This window comes from Podarcis filfolensis (genome assembly GCF_964270895.1).
Source record: "Podarcis filfolensis genome assembly, chromosome: 1".
NCBI lineage: Eukaryota > Metazoa > Chordata > Lepidosauria > Squamata > Lacertidae > Podarcis > Podarcis filfolensis.
The window spans coordinates 120,811,791-120,829,830 of NC_139604.1; the positions used below are offsets into that span (position 1 = coordinate 120,811,791).

The window sequence follows — 18,040 nt, forward strand, 5'->3', positions numbered from 1 at the left end:
AAAAAACAAATATACATAAAATAATTATGAATATAACACAAATTAAAATCGGTCACAATGTAAAAGAAACTTTAGGTGACTAAATTGTATGTTTGGGTAGACTTGCTGAAACATAACAGTTTTCAGCAGGCATCTAAAACAAAATAGTGAGGGCTCTTGTTTAATTATCAGCAGACAGGAAGATTGACACCTTATAAATGGTAATCAATGATTCATATAGCATATCAAAAAAATTATACAGCTGATAAAAAACTGGTAGTAAAACAGTGTGTTGCAAAGTCAGCTATCAACATATCAAGACATTCAATATGTTCCAAACATTAATATTATTATAATAGCCAGTACAATCATAATTATCCTATAAAACATACAAAAGAATACCAAAAGCGGCAGCAACAACACAGTACTTGAAAAACAAACAAATGCCTAAGCTACAAGTAAAACCCTCAGAAGCAGCAGCAATACGATATACTCTCAAGAGCATCCCAGAGCCCAGCAAGCAAGTCGGAGAGCTTAAAAGCTCTTTCCGTGTTGGGAAAACCTGGCGCAAAATGCGCTTTAAAGCTCTCTGCCTTGCATGTAATTAATTTGCAGGATTTCAGACTGCTGGCTTTCAACCTTGTAAGGTTGAAATCATGCAAGTTAATTGCACGCAAGACAAGATTGTATTGTACTGTGCATCCACAGTATAAAAATATGTACATTAAAAGCAGTTTCAGCAACAGAGCAAATTTTTATTCAGCATTAGCTAGAGATCAAACCGCAGCAACAGCCCCTTCCTAGTCCAAATATCCTTCTAAGCAAAGCGGTCTTCACTAGCCTTTGGAAAGCCCCCAGAGAGCTAGCCAGTTGAGCCTTCTTAGGCAGTGAGATCCACAGGGAGGAACGAAAGCTCTCCTTCAGGTATGCCACTTTTGTCTCAGCCGATACGAATAAACATGGCATCTTAATTTTACAGCTGTCTTTTTTTTTTTCCTGCTCCACCAGGGAAAAAATGAGTCTATCACTGTCGTGAAAGTCTTGAGCTGCTTTGATGATCTTGTTGCTGTTGGGACAGCTTCGGGCAAGATTGCTATTTTTCAGCTTGTCTCGTCCTTGCCAGGGAGAAACAAACAAGTAAGAGCCAAACTTGGTTACAGCCTGTGCTGTTTCACATTAATTGTGTGATTAGGTTAATGTTTCACATTAATTGTGTGATTAGGTTATTGTATTTTAGTGTTTTGTTGGAAGCCGCCCAGAGTGGCTGGGGAAACCCAGCCAGATGGGCGGGGTATAAATAATAATAATAATAATAATAATAATAATTATAATAATAATAATTGTTATTGTTATTGTTATTATTATTATTTTGCTTCAGCTCAGTGGTAGAGCAGCTGCTTTGCAGTCTCCACTGCCTTGTGGTACATCTTTGGGAGAAGAAAAGACTCAGGAGTAAATCCAGAGGGAAACCCAAAGACAATTGGATTCCTCCTTGTATGCCTTTTTCCTGCAGCCAAGCTGGTGCCAAACGCCTTGCTTAGCTTTCCTTTTGACCGCATCAGCGAGTTCTTGTCGTCTGGGCAGCCCAGGACCTCCATACACACTGCCCAGGTTTGCAACCTGGGGAGGTCATTTCAGTGCTGCTAACGCAGCAGTTTGGCTTCACCCCAGAGGTGCACTCCATTGTCTCTCAAGACAGACGGATGCCAATAATATGTTAAAGCTGGGGTCAGCAGCCTAAGGCCTATGGGCTGGAGGCAGCCCACGGAGGCTGTTTAACCAGCCCACAAGCCGCCCCCAAACCGAGCCGCCTGCTCAGCGAGTCCCCACTCACTGCACTAAACCAGCACAGCGTGGTGCGCAGACTCTCTTCTGCGGCTCCGGAAATTGGTTCTGCGCGTGCCCAGACGCTGGAAATTGCATCTGTGCATGTCCGCGGTGCCATAAAATCGTTTCTGCACATGCCCAGAGGGCGAAAATCGCTTCTGCACAGGCGAGATTTTAGGCATCTGCTCATGCACAGAAGCGATTTCCGGCGCTGCGGACATGCGCATGTGCAATTTCCGGCGTTGCGATGTGCTGGCCCGGCCCACGGAGGATCTCCGCGGGAGTGATCCAGCCCATGCCCAGTAAGCCTTGCCGACTCCTGTGTTAAAGTGTCAGTTGGGGCTTTTGTGACATTGCAATTCGCTGACTGCACAGATTCCCCCCCCCCAATTTTTTTTAATTGGTTTTCACAAAATTATAAACAAACAAACACATAAAACAACAAACATAGATCATAGCCTTATTAAAAATTACACTTATTAACATTGTTAGGTGACTTCCTTGCTTCCCCTTGGTTGAATTTCATTGCATGTCCTTTTAACGGTTTTCCAAATGGCTGACTGCACAGATCTATCTGGAAACGTGCGTGAGCATTAAAATGAAGTAGCAGGACTAATAGAGAAGTGCCTTTGATAGCTACATCAATGAATAAACCCACCCACTGTAGGCCTTCTTGCTTTCTGCTTGGTTTCTCCCGTATGCTCACTGATGTCTGTCTTTGCAGCTTCGGAGATTTAACGTGTCTGGTATCCACAAAAGTAGCATCACAGCCTTGGCGTGGAGTCCCAATGGAATGAAATTGTTCTCTGGAGATGACAAAGGGAAAATAGTGTATTCTGCTTTGGATCTGGATCAGGTAATTGGTTGTTTGCCCAAACCTTTGGTACCTGGGATACAAATAACAGTGGTACCTTGGTTCTCGAGCTAATCAGTTCCAGGAGTCCGTTCGATTCCCGAAACCATTTGAAAACCAAGGCACGGCTTCCGATTGGCTGCAGGAGCTCCCTGCACTCAATCGGAAGCCGTGTTGGACGTTCGGCTTCTGAAAAACGTTTGCAAACCGGAAAATTCACTTCTGGGTTTGTGGCATTTGGGAGCCGATTAATTCAGGAGCCAAGCCGTCCAAGGTACCACTGTATTCAAAGCGTATATAAAAACTTTTCCTATAGATTAAAATTGGAGATGTAGAGAAGGTGGAGCCTAGGGGGCTGTAAGTAAGGGAGTAGTTACGTAAAATTCTGCTGCTTGTGAGATGGCATTTATTGAGGGTTTATTCCCCTCCCGCCCTGACCACTATCTGTAGTTGTTGTGTTTTCCCCAAAGCATTTATTTCCTTGAATCCCTGTAGTGGGTGGTATTGATCTGCAAGACCTGGCGTCACATCTTTGCTCAGTCATGGGATCATTTGGTGGTCTTGAACATTGCCTGCCTTTCAGCCTTGAGGTTTTTACCTGGAGAAATATCCTAAGCAGAAAGAAGCACTCCAAAATGCTGTGACATTAACTACGTGAAGTGAATTCTAGTGGGTCCCCTACAAATAGTCGAACGCTAGATAAACCAGCTTTAACATAAGCTTGCACAGACCACCCGGCAAGTTTAGACAACTTAACTTGAAATATGACGGCTCTGTATATTCACACTACGTCCTTCCAGGGTCGTTGCAACTCCAGTTTGGTACTGGAAGAGCCTTCTTCAATCGTGCAGCTGGATTATAGCCAGAAAGTGTTGCTGGTCTCCACATTACAGCGAAGTCTGCTTTTTTACACTGAAGAAAAATCTGTCAAGCAAGTTGGAAGCCAACCCAGAAAAAAGTAGGTCTTCTAGATTTTTGCCCAGACATTTAGAGATGAGATTTAAATAATGTATATAACTCTGTATAATTCTGCTAAGGTATTTCATGGACTGTTGCCCTCTTCTAAAGTTGTTAATAAAGGAGGCAAAATAGATAATTTGAAGTACTGTTCATGTTTTTATTCTTTTAATCATTCCAATGGGGAAGGACTCTGCTGAAGTGAAAATGTAAGAAGCTTCCAGCTATTGGTGGGCAAGAAATTAGTATCCTGACCCTATTTGGTTCCGTAATTATTTTCCCATGATTCCTGAACTTAAGGGCTAACTCACATTTCCTTGTTCATTCACACAATCCTCTCCCAGTAGTAGTAGTAGTATTATTTCATCCCAAACTTCCCAAACAGGTAGTGGAACAAAGGTTTTTATGTGGCATAGCACTAAGGTGAACATTCTTTTAGTGCAAGGATTTTCCCTTGCTCAGTGGAACGTTCTCCCTTTTCTCTTGCCCACACACTACCACTAAATCTGTTAGGAGTGTTCCCCCAGTCCTCCAGAGCAGACAGGAAACAGCGCAGGGCACACACAAGAGGGTAGGCAGAATAAAAATAAGCAAAGCTATTTATACCAAATTTGCTAATCCCTCTTTGTTTTCTTCATACCCTTGCGTTTTGAGGATTTAAAATATCTCCCATCCAAGAAGAAGAAAGAGCAAGTATCTATCCAGGTTGTGAACAGCCCTAACTGTGAGCCACAGTACTTCCATGTGCACCTAGTGTAATGGTCAATGGGTGCATTGCACTGAACTCTGGGACAAATCTCTTGACTCCCAGAAACAGTGTTTAGGAAGACACCTAGGGTTGCAGCAAGAGGAAGAGGGGGTTGGAAAAATCTCTGGAGCATGCACGGTAGACCATTCAGAGCCCTTTGGCTTCCAGCACATATTTTTCTTTCTCATGTATTGCATGTTGGTAATGCGGGTGGCGCTGTGGTCTAAACCACTGAGCCTCTTGGGCTTGCTGATCAGAAGGTCAGTGGTTCAAATCCATATGACGGGGTGAGCTCCCGTTGCTCTGCCCCAGCTCCTGCCGGTCTAGCAGTTCAAAAGCATGCCAAGGCAAGTAAATAAATAGATACCACTGCGGCGGGAAGGTAAATGACGTTTCTGTGAGCTTTGGCACTTGTCACGGTCCTCTGTGCGCCAGTAGCGGTTTAGTCGTGCTGGCCACATCACCCAGAAACCTGTCTGTGGACAAACGCCGGCTCCCTTGGCCTGAAAGCGAGATGCGCGCCGCAACCCCATAGTTGCCTTTGACTGCACTTAACCGTCCAGGGGTCCTTTATATTTATTATTATTATTATTATTATTATTATTATTATTATGATGATGATGATGATGATGCTGCAATTATTTATTAGAGCCATGTTTTCACTTGGCTCCAGTTTGCACTTGGAGACAAAAGAGTTTTAGCATTGTTCATCTTCCCAGTCCCACCACTCCCCACCTCTGAGTATAATAACGACGTGGTTTGGTCATTTTTCTGCTTTTACATTTTTAGTACTGGCAGACTTGGAGCATGTTTTGTACCCGGGCTGTGCAAGCAAAGCGACCTGACCCTGTTTGCTGCAAGGCCTGGGATCCGCCTTTGGAAATCAGATGTTCAGGGGACTGTTCAGGCCACGTTTATTTTGAAAGATGTATTTCCTATTGGAATGAAGCCTTTTGAATTATATCCCCGACTGGAGCCCTTAAGCAACAGCAGCTGCAATTTCCCAGACAGGCAACTTGGACTCATTTCCTGCTTCTTCCAGGAAGGATGGGTGCTGAGCTGGAATGAATATAGCATCTATTTAATAGATACAGTAAACCAGGTGAGTCAAACCAAGAGAGCAGTAGCGTTTTAAGCTGGACGTGCGCGGCCTTTAATCTGGAACAGTTAAATTACATTGAAATTTAGAGGTATGTTAAAACTATCTGATCTGCACAAATAGGGCACATGTTTAATTAATCCCTGGCATCTCCAGTTCAAAGGGTTTAGTAGCGGGTGATGGGAAGGACTTTCTGCCTGACACCCTGGAAAACCACTGCCAGTCAGAGTAGACAGTATTGAGTTTGATGGGCCGGTGGGTCTGCCTCTGTACAGATCAACTTCCTTTGTTCCTATCTTAACATGCTTTCTAGACATAGAAGCAGTGACACTTCATATTAACTCACCTGCCATGGAGCCACTGCACATTGCAGAGGAATTCTGGGGCATGCTCTGAGATGCACTGTCAATTCAAACGGGGTGGCCTGTTGGTTGCCTGAGATGAAATTTGGAAGCTTCCCAATACTTTCCCCTCTTTTTCCTTAGTGTTCTGTGTACGAGGGCTCAGGTCTGGCGCTGACAGGCAGCCTTGAACATGAGCATTTTGAGTGGCGTGGCAGGATGCTATAGGCAGGGTGAAAATGTCTATTCCTTCCTAGAAAAATCCTCGTATAATGCAGGGAAGAATTGCTGCTTTTTAAACCCCCCACCCCATTTTGTTATAAGCTGTTAAAGGGTTGAGCAGGCCAGTTCCCTCTCCTTTCCTCACTCCCTTCCATTTCCAGTTCCTTTTCTTTCTCAGTTGACACTTCAATTTTCAGTAAATCCTGGACCTTCACAGGTCCTCCTCCTTCCATTTTGAGCTCTTAGTTTTGTTTGTTTAATTTGCAAACTTGCATATTTAGCAGTCCCATTTCTCTTCCAAGCTGACGACACGTTCAGCCACCCTAGCCTGCTATTAATGGGAATCATTTTGCACTTGGCTATAAAGCCCATGCAGGGACGCCCCCATCCAGGGACGCGGGTGGCGCTGTGGGTAAAACCTCAGCACCTAGGACTTGCCGATCGCATGGTCGGCGGTTCGAATCCCCGCCGTTCGGTCCCAGCTCCTGCCCACCTAGCAGTTCGAAAGCACCGTTAAGTGCAAGTAGATAAATAGGTACCACTTTATAGCGGGAAGGTAAACGGCGTTTCTGTGTGCTGCTCTGGTGCCGGTTCGCCAGATGCAGCTTGTCACGCTGGCCACGTGACCCGGAAGTGTCTGCGGACAGCGCTGGCTCCCGGCCTCTAGAGTGAGATGAGTGCACAACCCTAGAGTCCGTCAAGACTGGCCCGTATGGGCAGGGGTACCTTTACCTATAAAGCCCATTGACACTGAATTCCAAATAGGTCATGCAAATTAGTTGAGTTTATACAAGTTACCCTTTCCCTTTATCTCAACCAAGTCCTTTAAGAGCTTCTGCCAATCTTTTGCTTCTTTGGGACTTGGAAGTGTCTTTGATTGTGGTCTGAAGCTACATTTCTTAAGCCAGGAGTGAATTATCACAAACAGAGCTACGTTTATAAAACATTTATAGCCCATTTCTGTTCTTAGCCAAGCTTTACATGAGTCACCCTCTCCCCCAAGCCTGCATTCGTGCTTTCTTTCTTTTAGGACTGCTGTTTTGCTCCTTGATTTGACAGTATAATATTGCTTGCCAAAAATAAAATCAGGCCTCTGAAGTGTTGCTTGCATCCTAAAATGCTTCCTGGCACATTCGTTGCTCATCTTTAACTTCTCTTGCTTTCACAGACCCTGATTGGAAGTTTGGAAGGATCTGGCGATATTGTGTCTGTATCCTGCACAGAAACTGAGATATTTCTCTTAAAGGGAGATAGAGATATCATTAGGATCTCAAGCAGACCAGAAGGATTGGTCTCAATAGGTTTGCATACATTAGCATACTAAGCTTATAGTAATTTTTAAAAAAGATTTATGTTAATGCATAGATGATTGTTTTATTGCAAGGAGCTGTGTCTGGAGCTGTGCGTGCTTTGCTGCCACTGCCCTTTTTGTCCCTCAAAAACTTACTCCTGGAGATTGGTGGAGTTTCCGGAATGGCATGGAGTTATGTGTGGGGAGGTGAAGGGGGCGGCTACACCTCAGGGTCAGGATCAGTAGAAATCGGAGACCATCACTTGCAGAGTGGAAATGCCTTTTTGATAATGGACTCCCTTGGGCGAAGGCTAGCAATAGGGAGCAGATTTAAGACTCTTACCGGGTCACCCAGCCTACAGATTCTTCTTCCTCTTGTTCTTGTCTTTAGAATGGGCTGGATAAATCATTAGGGCTATTGGTTTTATTTTGGGCTGTCCTGTTTAGTAGCAGATTACCTATTGGAAGGCTATGACCAAGGTGTTTGGGGACAAATGTTGGGACTATCTCGCTGGTAAAATGTCACTGTAGGACAAGATGCTAATTAACCCAAAGCAAGATGCCAGGATACATTTGGGAGCCACGAACACCGGACACCTCTTGCACGCCTCTCTCAGCAGCCAGATGTCTCTGACAAATGTGCAAAGCCCCCATTGAAGCAAAACAAACAAACCAGCCTTGCCCTAATATGAATGTGGCTTTGTTTACTGCATGCAAGTCTGTACCAATGCATCACAATAAATTCTGGCTTGCTTAGAATGATTTTTAGGACACAATAAGACACAGCTTTTAAAGAAATGATTTGAATTTTCCTGATATTTTTTGTTGAATTGCAGCCTTTAATGAGATGAGTTTCAGTGATATCACTTTACTTCAACAGTTTGTTTGTTGTTATTGCCAAATTTATCTTGGAAAACATACGCATAAAAGCATATTTTTATTTTGCTGTTTTGCAAACCCCTTGATTGGACCAAATCTGGTCAACCATTCTATTTCCAGTCAGATGCGTCTGTGAAACATACAAGCAACACATGAAGACATTAGCCTTCTGCTGTCCGTCACCTAGCAATCTGCTATATATTTTGGAAAGTCGTTCATTCTCTTTGCATTCAGACAACTCTAAAGATATCATAACCAGATTTTGCATGATGGTTCCTGAGACCAAGGAGCAGATTGCCTTCTGCTTGGATACATTTTAAGTCAAGTTGCTAGGCTGAAGCTTTGAAAACTGCACTGATCTCAACTACTACCGTATTTTTCGCTCTATAAGACCCACCAGACCACAAGACGCACCTAGTTTTTGGAGGAGGAAAACAAGAAAAAAAATATTCTGAATCTCAGAAGCCAGAACAGCAAGAGGGATTGCTGCACAGTGAAAGCAGCAATCCCTCTTGCTGTTCTGGCTTCTGGGATAGCTGCGCAGCCTGCATTCGCTCCATTAGACACACACATATTTCCCCTTACTTTTTAGGAGAGAAAAAATGAGTCTTATAGAGCAAAAAATATGGTAATTTCAAAACAGCACTGATTTTTTGATGTTCTTCCTTAGAATACGTAGCTGCTAGTCTGATGGATAGACTGGCTGCATTCTCACATAACACTAAACTATAGTACAGTGTTCACAAGCTAGAACTACCCCAAAGTTTACCCTCGGACACGCATGCTCCCCTTATTCCTATTGCAAGGCTAGGAGGGAGTGTTCAGTTCTAATTTCAAATAATCCTGACTTAATGTTACTTACAAACCAGGGATCATGATTTAAAACAAACTCTGGTTAGCTGAACCGCAGCTTCATAAACTGCGGTTTGAAGTTGGTTGGTTTGGAAACTGTGCTAAATTGTTTGGAATTTGCTTTAAACCACAAACTCTGGGGTCACATCTACACCACACATTTAAAGTGCCTGGCTTCCCCCAAAGAATCCTGGGAACTCTAGGTTGTTGGGAATTGTAGATCCACGAGAGGCAAACTACAGTTCCCAGGATTCACAGAATTGTAGAGTTGGAAGGGGACCATGAGGCTCATCTAGTCCAACTCCCTGCAATATAGGATTTTTTTTGCCCAGCGTGGGGCTTGAACCCACAACCCTGAGATTAAGAGTCTTCATGCTCTACCAGCTGAGCATAGGCAGATACAGGGTCTTTCCTTCAGGCTACAGCCAACCAGACATAGCTGTCAACTGTCCCTTATTTGGCGGGAAAGTCCCTTATCCCAGCGCTGTGTCCCGCTGCTGTCCCTTATTGATGATGTCCCTTAAATTTCCCGGGTTTCAAAGGAAGCAGCTCCTCTCCCTCCCTCCCTGCCGGCCAGGGAGGAGGGAGGCTCCAACTGTGTTGCTTGGTTGCGTTGCTCACCCAATAAGGAGTCTAAGAACGACTGGGGGGTGGAGCTTGCATGCCTTGTGCCGATCAAATTGGCCGCGTTGCCTGGGGACTCGCCTTTGCTCAGCGCTTCCCAGCGGAGCGGTGATGGTGGTTTTCCTTGCTGCATCCCCTTTGCCGGGTTGCTGTGCTGTGGGAACCACCGCTTGAGGCTTCGTTTGGCTGCTGGCTGGGCTTTCTGCCTTTGGCTCGGAGGGACTCAGAAGTTGAACATACCTGTGCTCCGAAAATCCCTTATTTTGGCTGCTGATCCCTTATTTTCGAGGCTGCTGGTCCCTTACTTTCAAATCTGTAAGTTGACAGCTATGCAGCCAGGACACGATTGTTAAGCCATGACTGTGCTTTAAAAGGTATGGTGTGAATGTGACCTGCTTCATAAATTCCTCAAAGCTGGGATTCTTTGAAACTGAAAGAAATGTAACAAACGTCCTTTTCCTGACCGGGGGGGCGGGAACATTCTCACTTGTGTGCACAAATTTACATTTTAGCATTGCATGCAATCCAACCCTCTTTTCATCTATCATTGCTAACAGCCAGAGAGCAACAAATTCATGGGGGGGGGGCCTGGTCTAATTCTTTTTTTTTTTTTTTAAGCTGTCTGAGCTAGCAGCCGCCGCTTCATCTTGCAGCAGCCAGTCCCCTGCATTAATCATGTGTTCTTCTGTCTTGCGTGAGAAAGAAGACTGAAAACAGTCCACGAATTTCATTGAGCAGCTCCCAAGTTCTAGCATTACAAGGAAGGGAGAAAAATTCCTTTCCCATTAAGCCATGGTTATATTAAGGGAAGTATAGCCATGGCTTAGGGACGCAGGTGGCGCTGTGGTCTAAACCACTGAGCCTAGGACTTGCCGATCAGAAGGTCGGCGGTTCGAATCCCCGCAACGGGATGAGCTCCCGTTGCTCAGTCCCTGCTCCTGCCAACCTAGCAGTTCGAAAGCATGTCAAAGTGCAAGTAGATAAATAGGTACCGCTCCGGCGGGAAGGTAAACGGCGTTTCCGTGTGCTGCTCTGGTTCGCCAGAAGCGGCTTAGTCATGCTGGCCACATGACCCGGAAGCTGTACGCCGGCTCCCTCGGCCAATAAAGCGAGATGAGCACCGCAACCCCAGAGTCGGTCACGACTGGACCTAATGGTCAGGGGTCCCTTTACCTTTACCTAACTATGGCTTAATGGGGAAGGAATTCTTCTCCTTCTGCCCCTAAATATCTAGTTATCTCCCGCTTAGACTACTGCAATGGGCTCTACGTGGGGCTACCTTTGAAGGTGACTCGGAAACTGCAATTAATCCAGAATGCGGCAGCTAGACTGGTGACTGGGAGTGGCCGCCGAGACCATATAACACTGGTCCTGAAAGATCTTCATTGGCTCCCAGTATGTTTCTGAGCACAATTCAAAGTGTTGGTGCTGACCTTTAAAGCCCTAAATGGCCTTGGTCCTGTATACCTGAAGGAGCAGCTCCACCCCCATCGTCCAGCCCGGACACTGAGGTCCAGCTCCGAGGACCTTCTGGCGGTTTTCTCACTGCGAGAAGTGAGGTTACAGGGAACCAGGCAGAGGGCCTTCTCGGTAGTGGCACCTGCCCTGTGGAACGCCCTCCCAGCAGATGTCAAGGCAATAAACAACTATTTTGCTTTTAACAGACAACTGAAGGCGGCCCTGTTTAGGGACGTTTTTAATGTCTGATGCTGTATTGTTTTTAATGTTCGGTTGGAAGCCGCTCAGAGTGGCTGGGGAAACCCAGTCAGATAGGTGGGGTATAAATAATACATTATTATTATTATTATTATTATTATTATTATTATTATTATTATATCATTCTTTGTGCTCCAATTTCAGATAGGAATGGAAAATCGATGAGCCCGCTATCTGATACGAGCCCCAAGTTACAGAGCCCGTACTCTGTTGCTGCGGCGTCTGTGTTGTCCGAACCTTCTCCAGAAGCAAGCCAAACGCGGAACAGCTTCCCTTCCTCCCAAACGCCTGGTGACAGGAATGGCTCTGTCGCCAGAGCAGACCTGGAAGTGGCCCTGCTCACAGAGAGGATCCGTTCCCAGAGCTTCAACGGGTTTGGGGACTTGAGCACCGACCCGAGAAGGCGGGGCTACTCAGTGGCCAGTGAGCCCAGGAGCAGGAGCACCTCGGTCAGCTCTGTGGGCAGCGGCTGCAGTTTTGTGACCAGTGGAGAACAGGCCTCAGTCCAAGTCCAGAAAGAAGGTCTGCTTTCTTCGCAGCGGTTCAGTGTGATCAGTTCTGAAGACTTCAACCAGGAGCTGGTCGTTAAGCCAATCAAAGTGAAGAAGAAGAAAAAGAAAAGATCCGGTAAAGAAATATTATTTTTAAATTTTTGCTTGGTGGTCGGTTTCTTACCCACCCTTTATCGTAAGGTCCAGTACTCTGAGTGGACAGATTTGTATACCGCCTTTCATAGATCTCAGGGCAGTTCACAACATAAAAATGCAATATAAAAAAACACAAAATGCATAATGATTTATCAGCTACTTTTAAAATGAGGCTGCATTTTAAATTGCATTTTAAGATGTATTTTAAATAGTCCCCCCCCCAATTAAGGTTTAACTGTGGTTTTATTGGTGTTCACTGCCCCTCCCTGGCCAGAGTCGGGCTGGGTATAAATAAAATTTATTATTATTATTATTATTATTATTATTATTAAAACAGGAACAAAAAAACCACAAACCAATAACCCCACTCCCCATCATGGTTTCACTGCTGTTCGAAGATGATAAGCAGTTTAGAGCAGGGATGTCCAACTGGTTGACCGTGATCGACAGGTCTTATCCCTGTTTTATCACGGTCGGTCGCGGGCTCTTTTTCCTCTGCGGTGGGAAAAGGAGCATCCGCCCCCGCCCCCTCGCTCTGTCCTTTATTCATGCACGATTCCAAGAATGGAAGACGGAGTTCCCGCTGGTGGGACGACTACTACTACTATTACTATTACTATTACTATTACTGTTACTATTACTATTGTGATGTTTGTCACGCATGCCCCCCCCAGCAGCAGAACTATGGGTTCCCCCCCAAAATGGGTAGATCACTACCATTAATCTTTTCCCAGGAGTAGATCGCAACTCTTGGGAGCTGGACGTCCCTGGTTTAGGACATTCAGAGTTTTGTAATACTTAAAATAGCCCTACAGTATAAATCAGTGTTACTTCTCCCTATTGGAGAGTGGGGACAGAGGCTGAGATTTCCCCTTTGACAGCAGTGGGGTAGAGGTGACATTCAAACCAGAAACTTCCTGAATCACAGATCAGTCCCTTGGCTACTACAACACAACAGTTAAGATCCTGCTTTGGTGGCAAGTTCCCCACTGCTGAAGTAGGCAGTTTGGCCTGCCAATATATTCCTGGAGCTTCAAATAGATGGTTTCTTGTTTTTCGTTGGCCCTAGAATAGCATTCTCTTAATTAACAAGCTTCTTTTCTCCCTTTCCTCCTCTCTGCCCCTCGGCTTACCTATTTCCCTCTCCCACCTTTCCCGACTATGTGTGAGCTTAGAAAATTCGAGATACCTCAGCTCTCTGGAAAGCACACCGTCCTGTGAACGTCAAGACTTTGCTGACAGCCCTCAGTCTGTAAATGCGGACTCTTTCTCTATTGAATCTAGCCTCATGGGCAGTTCTGAAGACCAGGAAAGTGTATTCTGTATTGAATCCCAAAACGTGCCGCGGGAGGAAAATGGCTCTGAAACATTCAGCGTCCTTCAGTCGCCGGAGTCGGTAGCTGCTCTGACGCCAGAGGACGACGATGTGCCAGAAGTCTTGAAATGTTCCAACGGCGAGAGCGAAGTGGGCACATCTCCCGCTAGGAGCTCCTTGGCTTCCGGTTCCCCCTTGCTTCTCGCAGGAGATAAAGCGCTTAGCGATGGCGCTGAATGTAATTGGAGCCCTACGTCTGAACAAAACGAAATCGTCTCAAAACTGCCAGCTCAGGATGAAGAATGTTGTTCTATCCTGCATAAAACAGAAGGCACTTTAGCTAAGTTAGGTGTTTTAGATTCTCTGGAAGAGACAAACCCTGAGAAAGGAACATCTGGAGATGTGAAAGCCAGCCTTAGTGCTGAGGACTCAGCTGGTCAGGAGGCGGGAGTTGAGGCCCACACGGAACAGAAGCAGCAGCTACCTCTAACGGACCCAGTCCCCGCCAGTCCCCTTCCTGCCCCTTTTAAAGAGGAGAGCGGTCTTCAAGAGAGTGCATTGCCCGGGCAGGATTTCAGGGACCCACTGACGGCTAACTGCAACGCTAGCGCTGCCAGTGAATGGATAAGCAACACCTCTGATGCAGCAGCTGAGAGATCTGCATCGAGTGATGAAGAGGATATCTACAGGCATGGCCTACCTTACTCATCCTCTGAGACGAGTGTAACAGAAATGGGGGGCTGCCTCCCGCCCCAGGAAAAAGTCAGAACCAGCTTAGATGAAGGAGCACTTTTAAAGTCGGATCAGGTATGCGCTTGAATACAAACTTGCATCACACCCTAGAGCAGGCATAGGCAAACTCTGGCCCTCCAGATGTTTGAGACTACATTTCCCATCATCACTGACCACTGGTCCTGTTAGCTAGGGATGATGGGAATTGTAGTCCCAAGCATCTGGAGGGCTGGAGTTTGCCTACGCCTCCCCCAGAGGCTCCCCGGCATGAGCAGAAGGTCCTTGCGGCCCCACCAGCCATTTCCCCATTGATTTCCCTCCCTTCTGCTGCAGCCCTCCAAACCACAGTGTTCCCTGCAATCCCCACAAGTGGATTTGGGTAGGGTGGGGGAAGAGGGGAGAAGCAGGAAAGCCGTATTGCACTCCACGTGTGTTTCCTCTCAATCCAGTCCCTATTTTATTACATCTTTAAAATGAAGCACAGTTTTTAGGATATTGGGGCCAGTCTCCTACGAGCCAGTGCCCGCAAGCTGACTTTCCAGAATACTGGCTTTCCAGAAGCTGCATTTTAAAACAAAAAAACAAAAACAAACAGGTTTCAACAACTAGAAACTGCAAATATGCTTTTGTTTGGTTTACGGAAGTAGGAAGAGAGCCATGGGACACTGGAGGCGATTGGTATGAAGGAGAAGACGTCTGCAGTGTAGCAAAGAGTGATTACCTCCTTGTTTCTGGCCACTTAAATTTATTACACCAAGCCAATTTATTCTTGAAACTTCAGCACAGAGCATCCATACCCTATCAGACTTTACCTGCCTCTGGTCAGCATGAGAAACGTACTTTTGGATTCACATCTAGGAGCCATCATTCCAGTGTTTAGGAATTAATGGTGTTTTCCTGGCTGTGAAACTCTCTAGAAATCCCACCATAACTATCAAAACAGTTACCAGGGTGGGTGATTAAGCTGAGAAAACTCACATTGGATATAACTAAAAAAAATTCTGGAGACTGCGTTGTTTAATGTTTGTCTTGCAGAAATCAAATGATCCTCCTTTTTTAATGGAGCATTTCAAGAAGATACAATGAATGCATTCACCCCTCCCTTTTCGTAATGTCGAAATTTGTCTGATTTCTCGCACCGATAAAGATACCTCACCTGCATTCTAACTCTCCAGTCTTTAGTTTGCAGAAAGCTGGATGGGCTACGCAGGTCCTGGCTATGGAATACTGAGCCTAGTTGTCTCTGAAAAATACATCTGGTGCCTGGACTACAAAGGCGGCCTGTACTGCAGTGCTTTACCTAGTGCTGGTCTACGCTGGCAGAAGTTTGAAGATAACGTCCAGCAGGTGGCAGTCTCTCCTTCAGGTTGGTTAGCCTGTCATTCTTTTCATCATCATCATCACCAGCATCACCATCATCGTTTTGCATTCTGTACTTGGTTTGGGGGGGGGATGGCTTCTGCAACTATGCTGCAAAAGCCTCATTGCAGCTGCCCTCTGTTTGATTAAACTTTGTTTGCCTTTTCTTATATACAGAGATCATTCTTCCCACAGACAAGGTCCATGCGCGTCCCTTGAAATGATTATGAGCAATTTACAGATCTTGGTAGCAGAACCAGTGCACTTCTGGTGCATACTTCTAGAGTCCAGAATTAAGTTTGGAGCTGGGGTTAATAGTCTGTTACGTTAGTACAGAAAACAATAGGCTGAGGGCATCTGGTTGCATATTGCAGAAAAGCAGTCAAGCTTCCCTGAACTGTTCCACCATAGGCTGCAAATGGGCTGGTTTGGTTACATGTTTCAGTGATAAGAAACCTGTTGGGTTGAAATATAACCTTCCCAAAAAACACTTTATTTAAGGTAGATAAGGACAAGATGAAATTATACAATTGAATATAAATATAGATGGGAAACGGCTATGTATTGTGAGTACTTATCTACTTTTAAAAATTTCCACCTATGATCTTTTTCTTTTACTTCTTTATTTTTTCTTGGTTCTTTTGTTCTTTTTTCTGATATCTTATCTTTTTCCTCTCTCCTTTATTGTGAATAGCATTTTATAGAGGTATAAATAACTGTAAATATGAAAAGAGACAAAATATTCTCTAGTTTTTTTCCCCTTGGTTAGATGTATTTTTTTTTCTTTTGTATTTTCTTTTGTTGTGAATATGTATGTTTTCTAATTTGTACTTAATAAGAAAAAAAGGGGGGGAAATATAACCTTCCCCTGTCAGGCTAGTACTCTTGCGTGGAGGGATGATTTTTGCCAGGTGGAGAAGAACATTCAGACAAGCCCCCTCCATGCGCACCCAGCCTGAAGTATAGTCTCAAAAAAGCGTTTTATCAGTTCTCCTGATTGCATGTTCTGACTCTCCTACCTGCCCCTTAAGCTGTGCCTGATTTTCTGTGACAATTCTGTTCAATGTCTTTGGAATTTTAGCAGCATGCAGTATAATACTACAGGGGGCAATGCTGGCTTATTTTATTTTTTTACCAGGCAGCTCTCAGTTCAAATAAAAACCTAGTGCACCTCAATTGTAAAATAATATGATAATGGTGAAAGTACTAAAAGCAGTGTGCCTTCTAATGGGTTTAAGATCTTTGGGGGACATTTCCAGCAAAACATTTTGCATCCACAGGGTGGATAATGAAATTATTCCAGTAACACAAGACACAGTTATACAGGCACATCTTCAGTAGCTGGTCCTGTGAACTACAGCTGTGAAGGCCTTTGGGCCCTGCTTAAAGGAAAACCTTGCAAGCAGCTTCTGTGGCTGTGCTGTCCATAAAAATGCTCTTTGCCGGTATGTCATTGCGGTGAGCTCATGTTGCACTGTCCCAGCTCCTGCCAACCTAGCAGTTCGAAAGCACACCAGTGCAAGTAGCTAAATAGGTACCGCTATGGCGGGAAGGTAAACAGCATTTCTGTGCGCTCTGGTTTCCGTCACGGTGTTCCGTTGCTCCAGAAGCGGTTTAGTGATGCTGGCCACATGACCCGGAAAGCTGTCTGTGGACAAACACCGGTTCCCTCGGCTTGAAAGTGAGATGAGCACCACAACCTCATATTCGCTTTTGATTGGACTTAACCATCCAGGGGTCCTATATATATACAGTGGTACCTCGGTTTACAAACTTAATCCGTTCCAGAAGTCCGTTCTTAAACCAAAGCCATTCTGAAACCGAGGTACACTTTCCCTAATGAGGCCTTCTGCTGCTGGTACCCTTCCACCGTTCGGCTTCCGTTTGTAGACCTAGGTAAATTTTGCTAACCAGAACACTACTTCCGGTTTTGCAGAGTTTGTATACTGAATAGATCATAAACAGGGCTGTTCTTAAACCAAAGTACCACTGTATATACATATTCCATGAAAGTAGGTCTTTCAAGCTTTAAAATGACTGTAACGAACGAATAAAATTGGAGCGCCTAAGAAGGTCCAGAGGTGTTCCCTTGCGCTAAACATGATTCATCTGACTAATGTGAGGCTCCTTCCTCAGGGACTCTTCTCTGGAAGGTTGAGCACAAAACCAATAAAGCCTTTGCCTGTGGAAAAGTGACTATTAAAGGAAAACGTCACTGGTACGAAGCTTTGCCTGAGACAGCGTTTGTATCTTTGAGTGATGACACTGCCTGGATTATCCGAACAAACGGCGACCTATACCTGCAGACAGGTACCTCAGTTAACTTGCTTTTTTGCTTCTCTAGGGTGGTGGTGTTTCCCCCTCTGCCCCCCCCAAAAGTGCATTTTGGGAGAACCCTCCGGTTCTTTGGAAACTTCTCAAGGTTGTGACGAAGTAAAGCAGACATTTTTCCTGCCATTTCCCATCCTCCTTCAACCCCTCCCCTTGCCTAGGCACATCATGACTCAAGTTATTGAAAACAGTGTTATTGGTGGACACAGATAAATGTAGATTGTTTTAAAAAACCTTTTTTTAATTGGTAAATGTCACACAAGCAAAT

The 18,040-nt window shown here is 45.0% G+C and overlaps 1 protein-coding gene across 4 annotated transcripts in view; it reads left to right on the plus strand.

The window, feature by feature from the left end:
- TECPR2 (tectonin beta-propeller repeat containing 2) overlaps positions 1 to 18,040 on the plus strand; it is a 55,378-nt gene that overhangs the window by 4,891 nt on the left and 32,447 nt on the right. For all 4 annotated transcript variants that reach the window (XR_014547181.1, XR_014547182.1, XM_083610257.1 and 1 more), the window contains exons 4-12: positions 988 to 1,116; positions 2,531 to 2,662; positions 3,460 to 3,617; positions 5,154 to 5,466; positions 7,195 to 7,327; positions 11,533 to 12,015; positions 13,211 to 14,157; positions 15,265 to 15,448; positions 17,578 to 17,751. Coding sequence is in view for 2 of the 4 variants with exons in the window: in XM_083610257.1 (XP_083466383.1) it covers positions 988 to 1,116; positions 2,531 to 2,662; positions 3,460 to 3,617; positions 5,154 to 5,466; positions 7,195 to 7,327; positions 11,533 to 12,015; positions 13,211 to 14,157; positions 15,265 to 15,448; positions 17,578 to 17,751 (2,653 nt within the window). In the remaining 2 variants the exon portion in view is untranslated. The remainder of the gene's footprint in view (positions 1 to 987; positions 1,117 to 2,530; positions 2,663 to 3,459; positions 3,618 to 5,153; positions 5,467 to 7,194; positions 7,328 to 11,532; positions 12,016 to 13,210; positions 14,158 to 15,264; positions 15,449 to 17,577; positions 17,752 to 18,040) is intronic.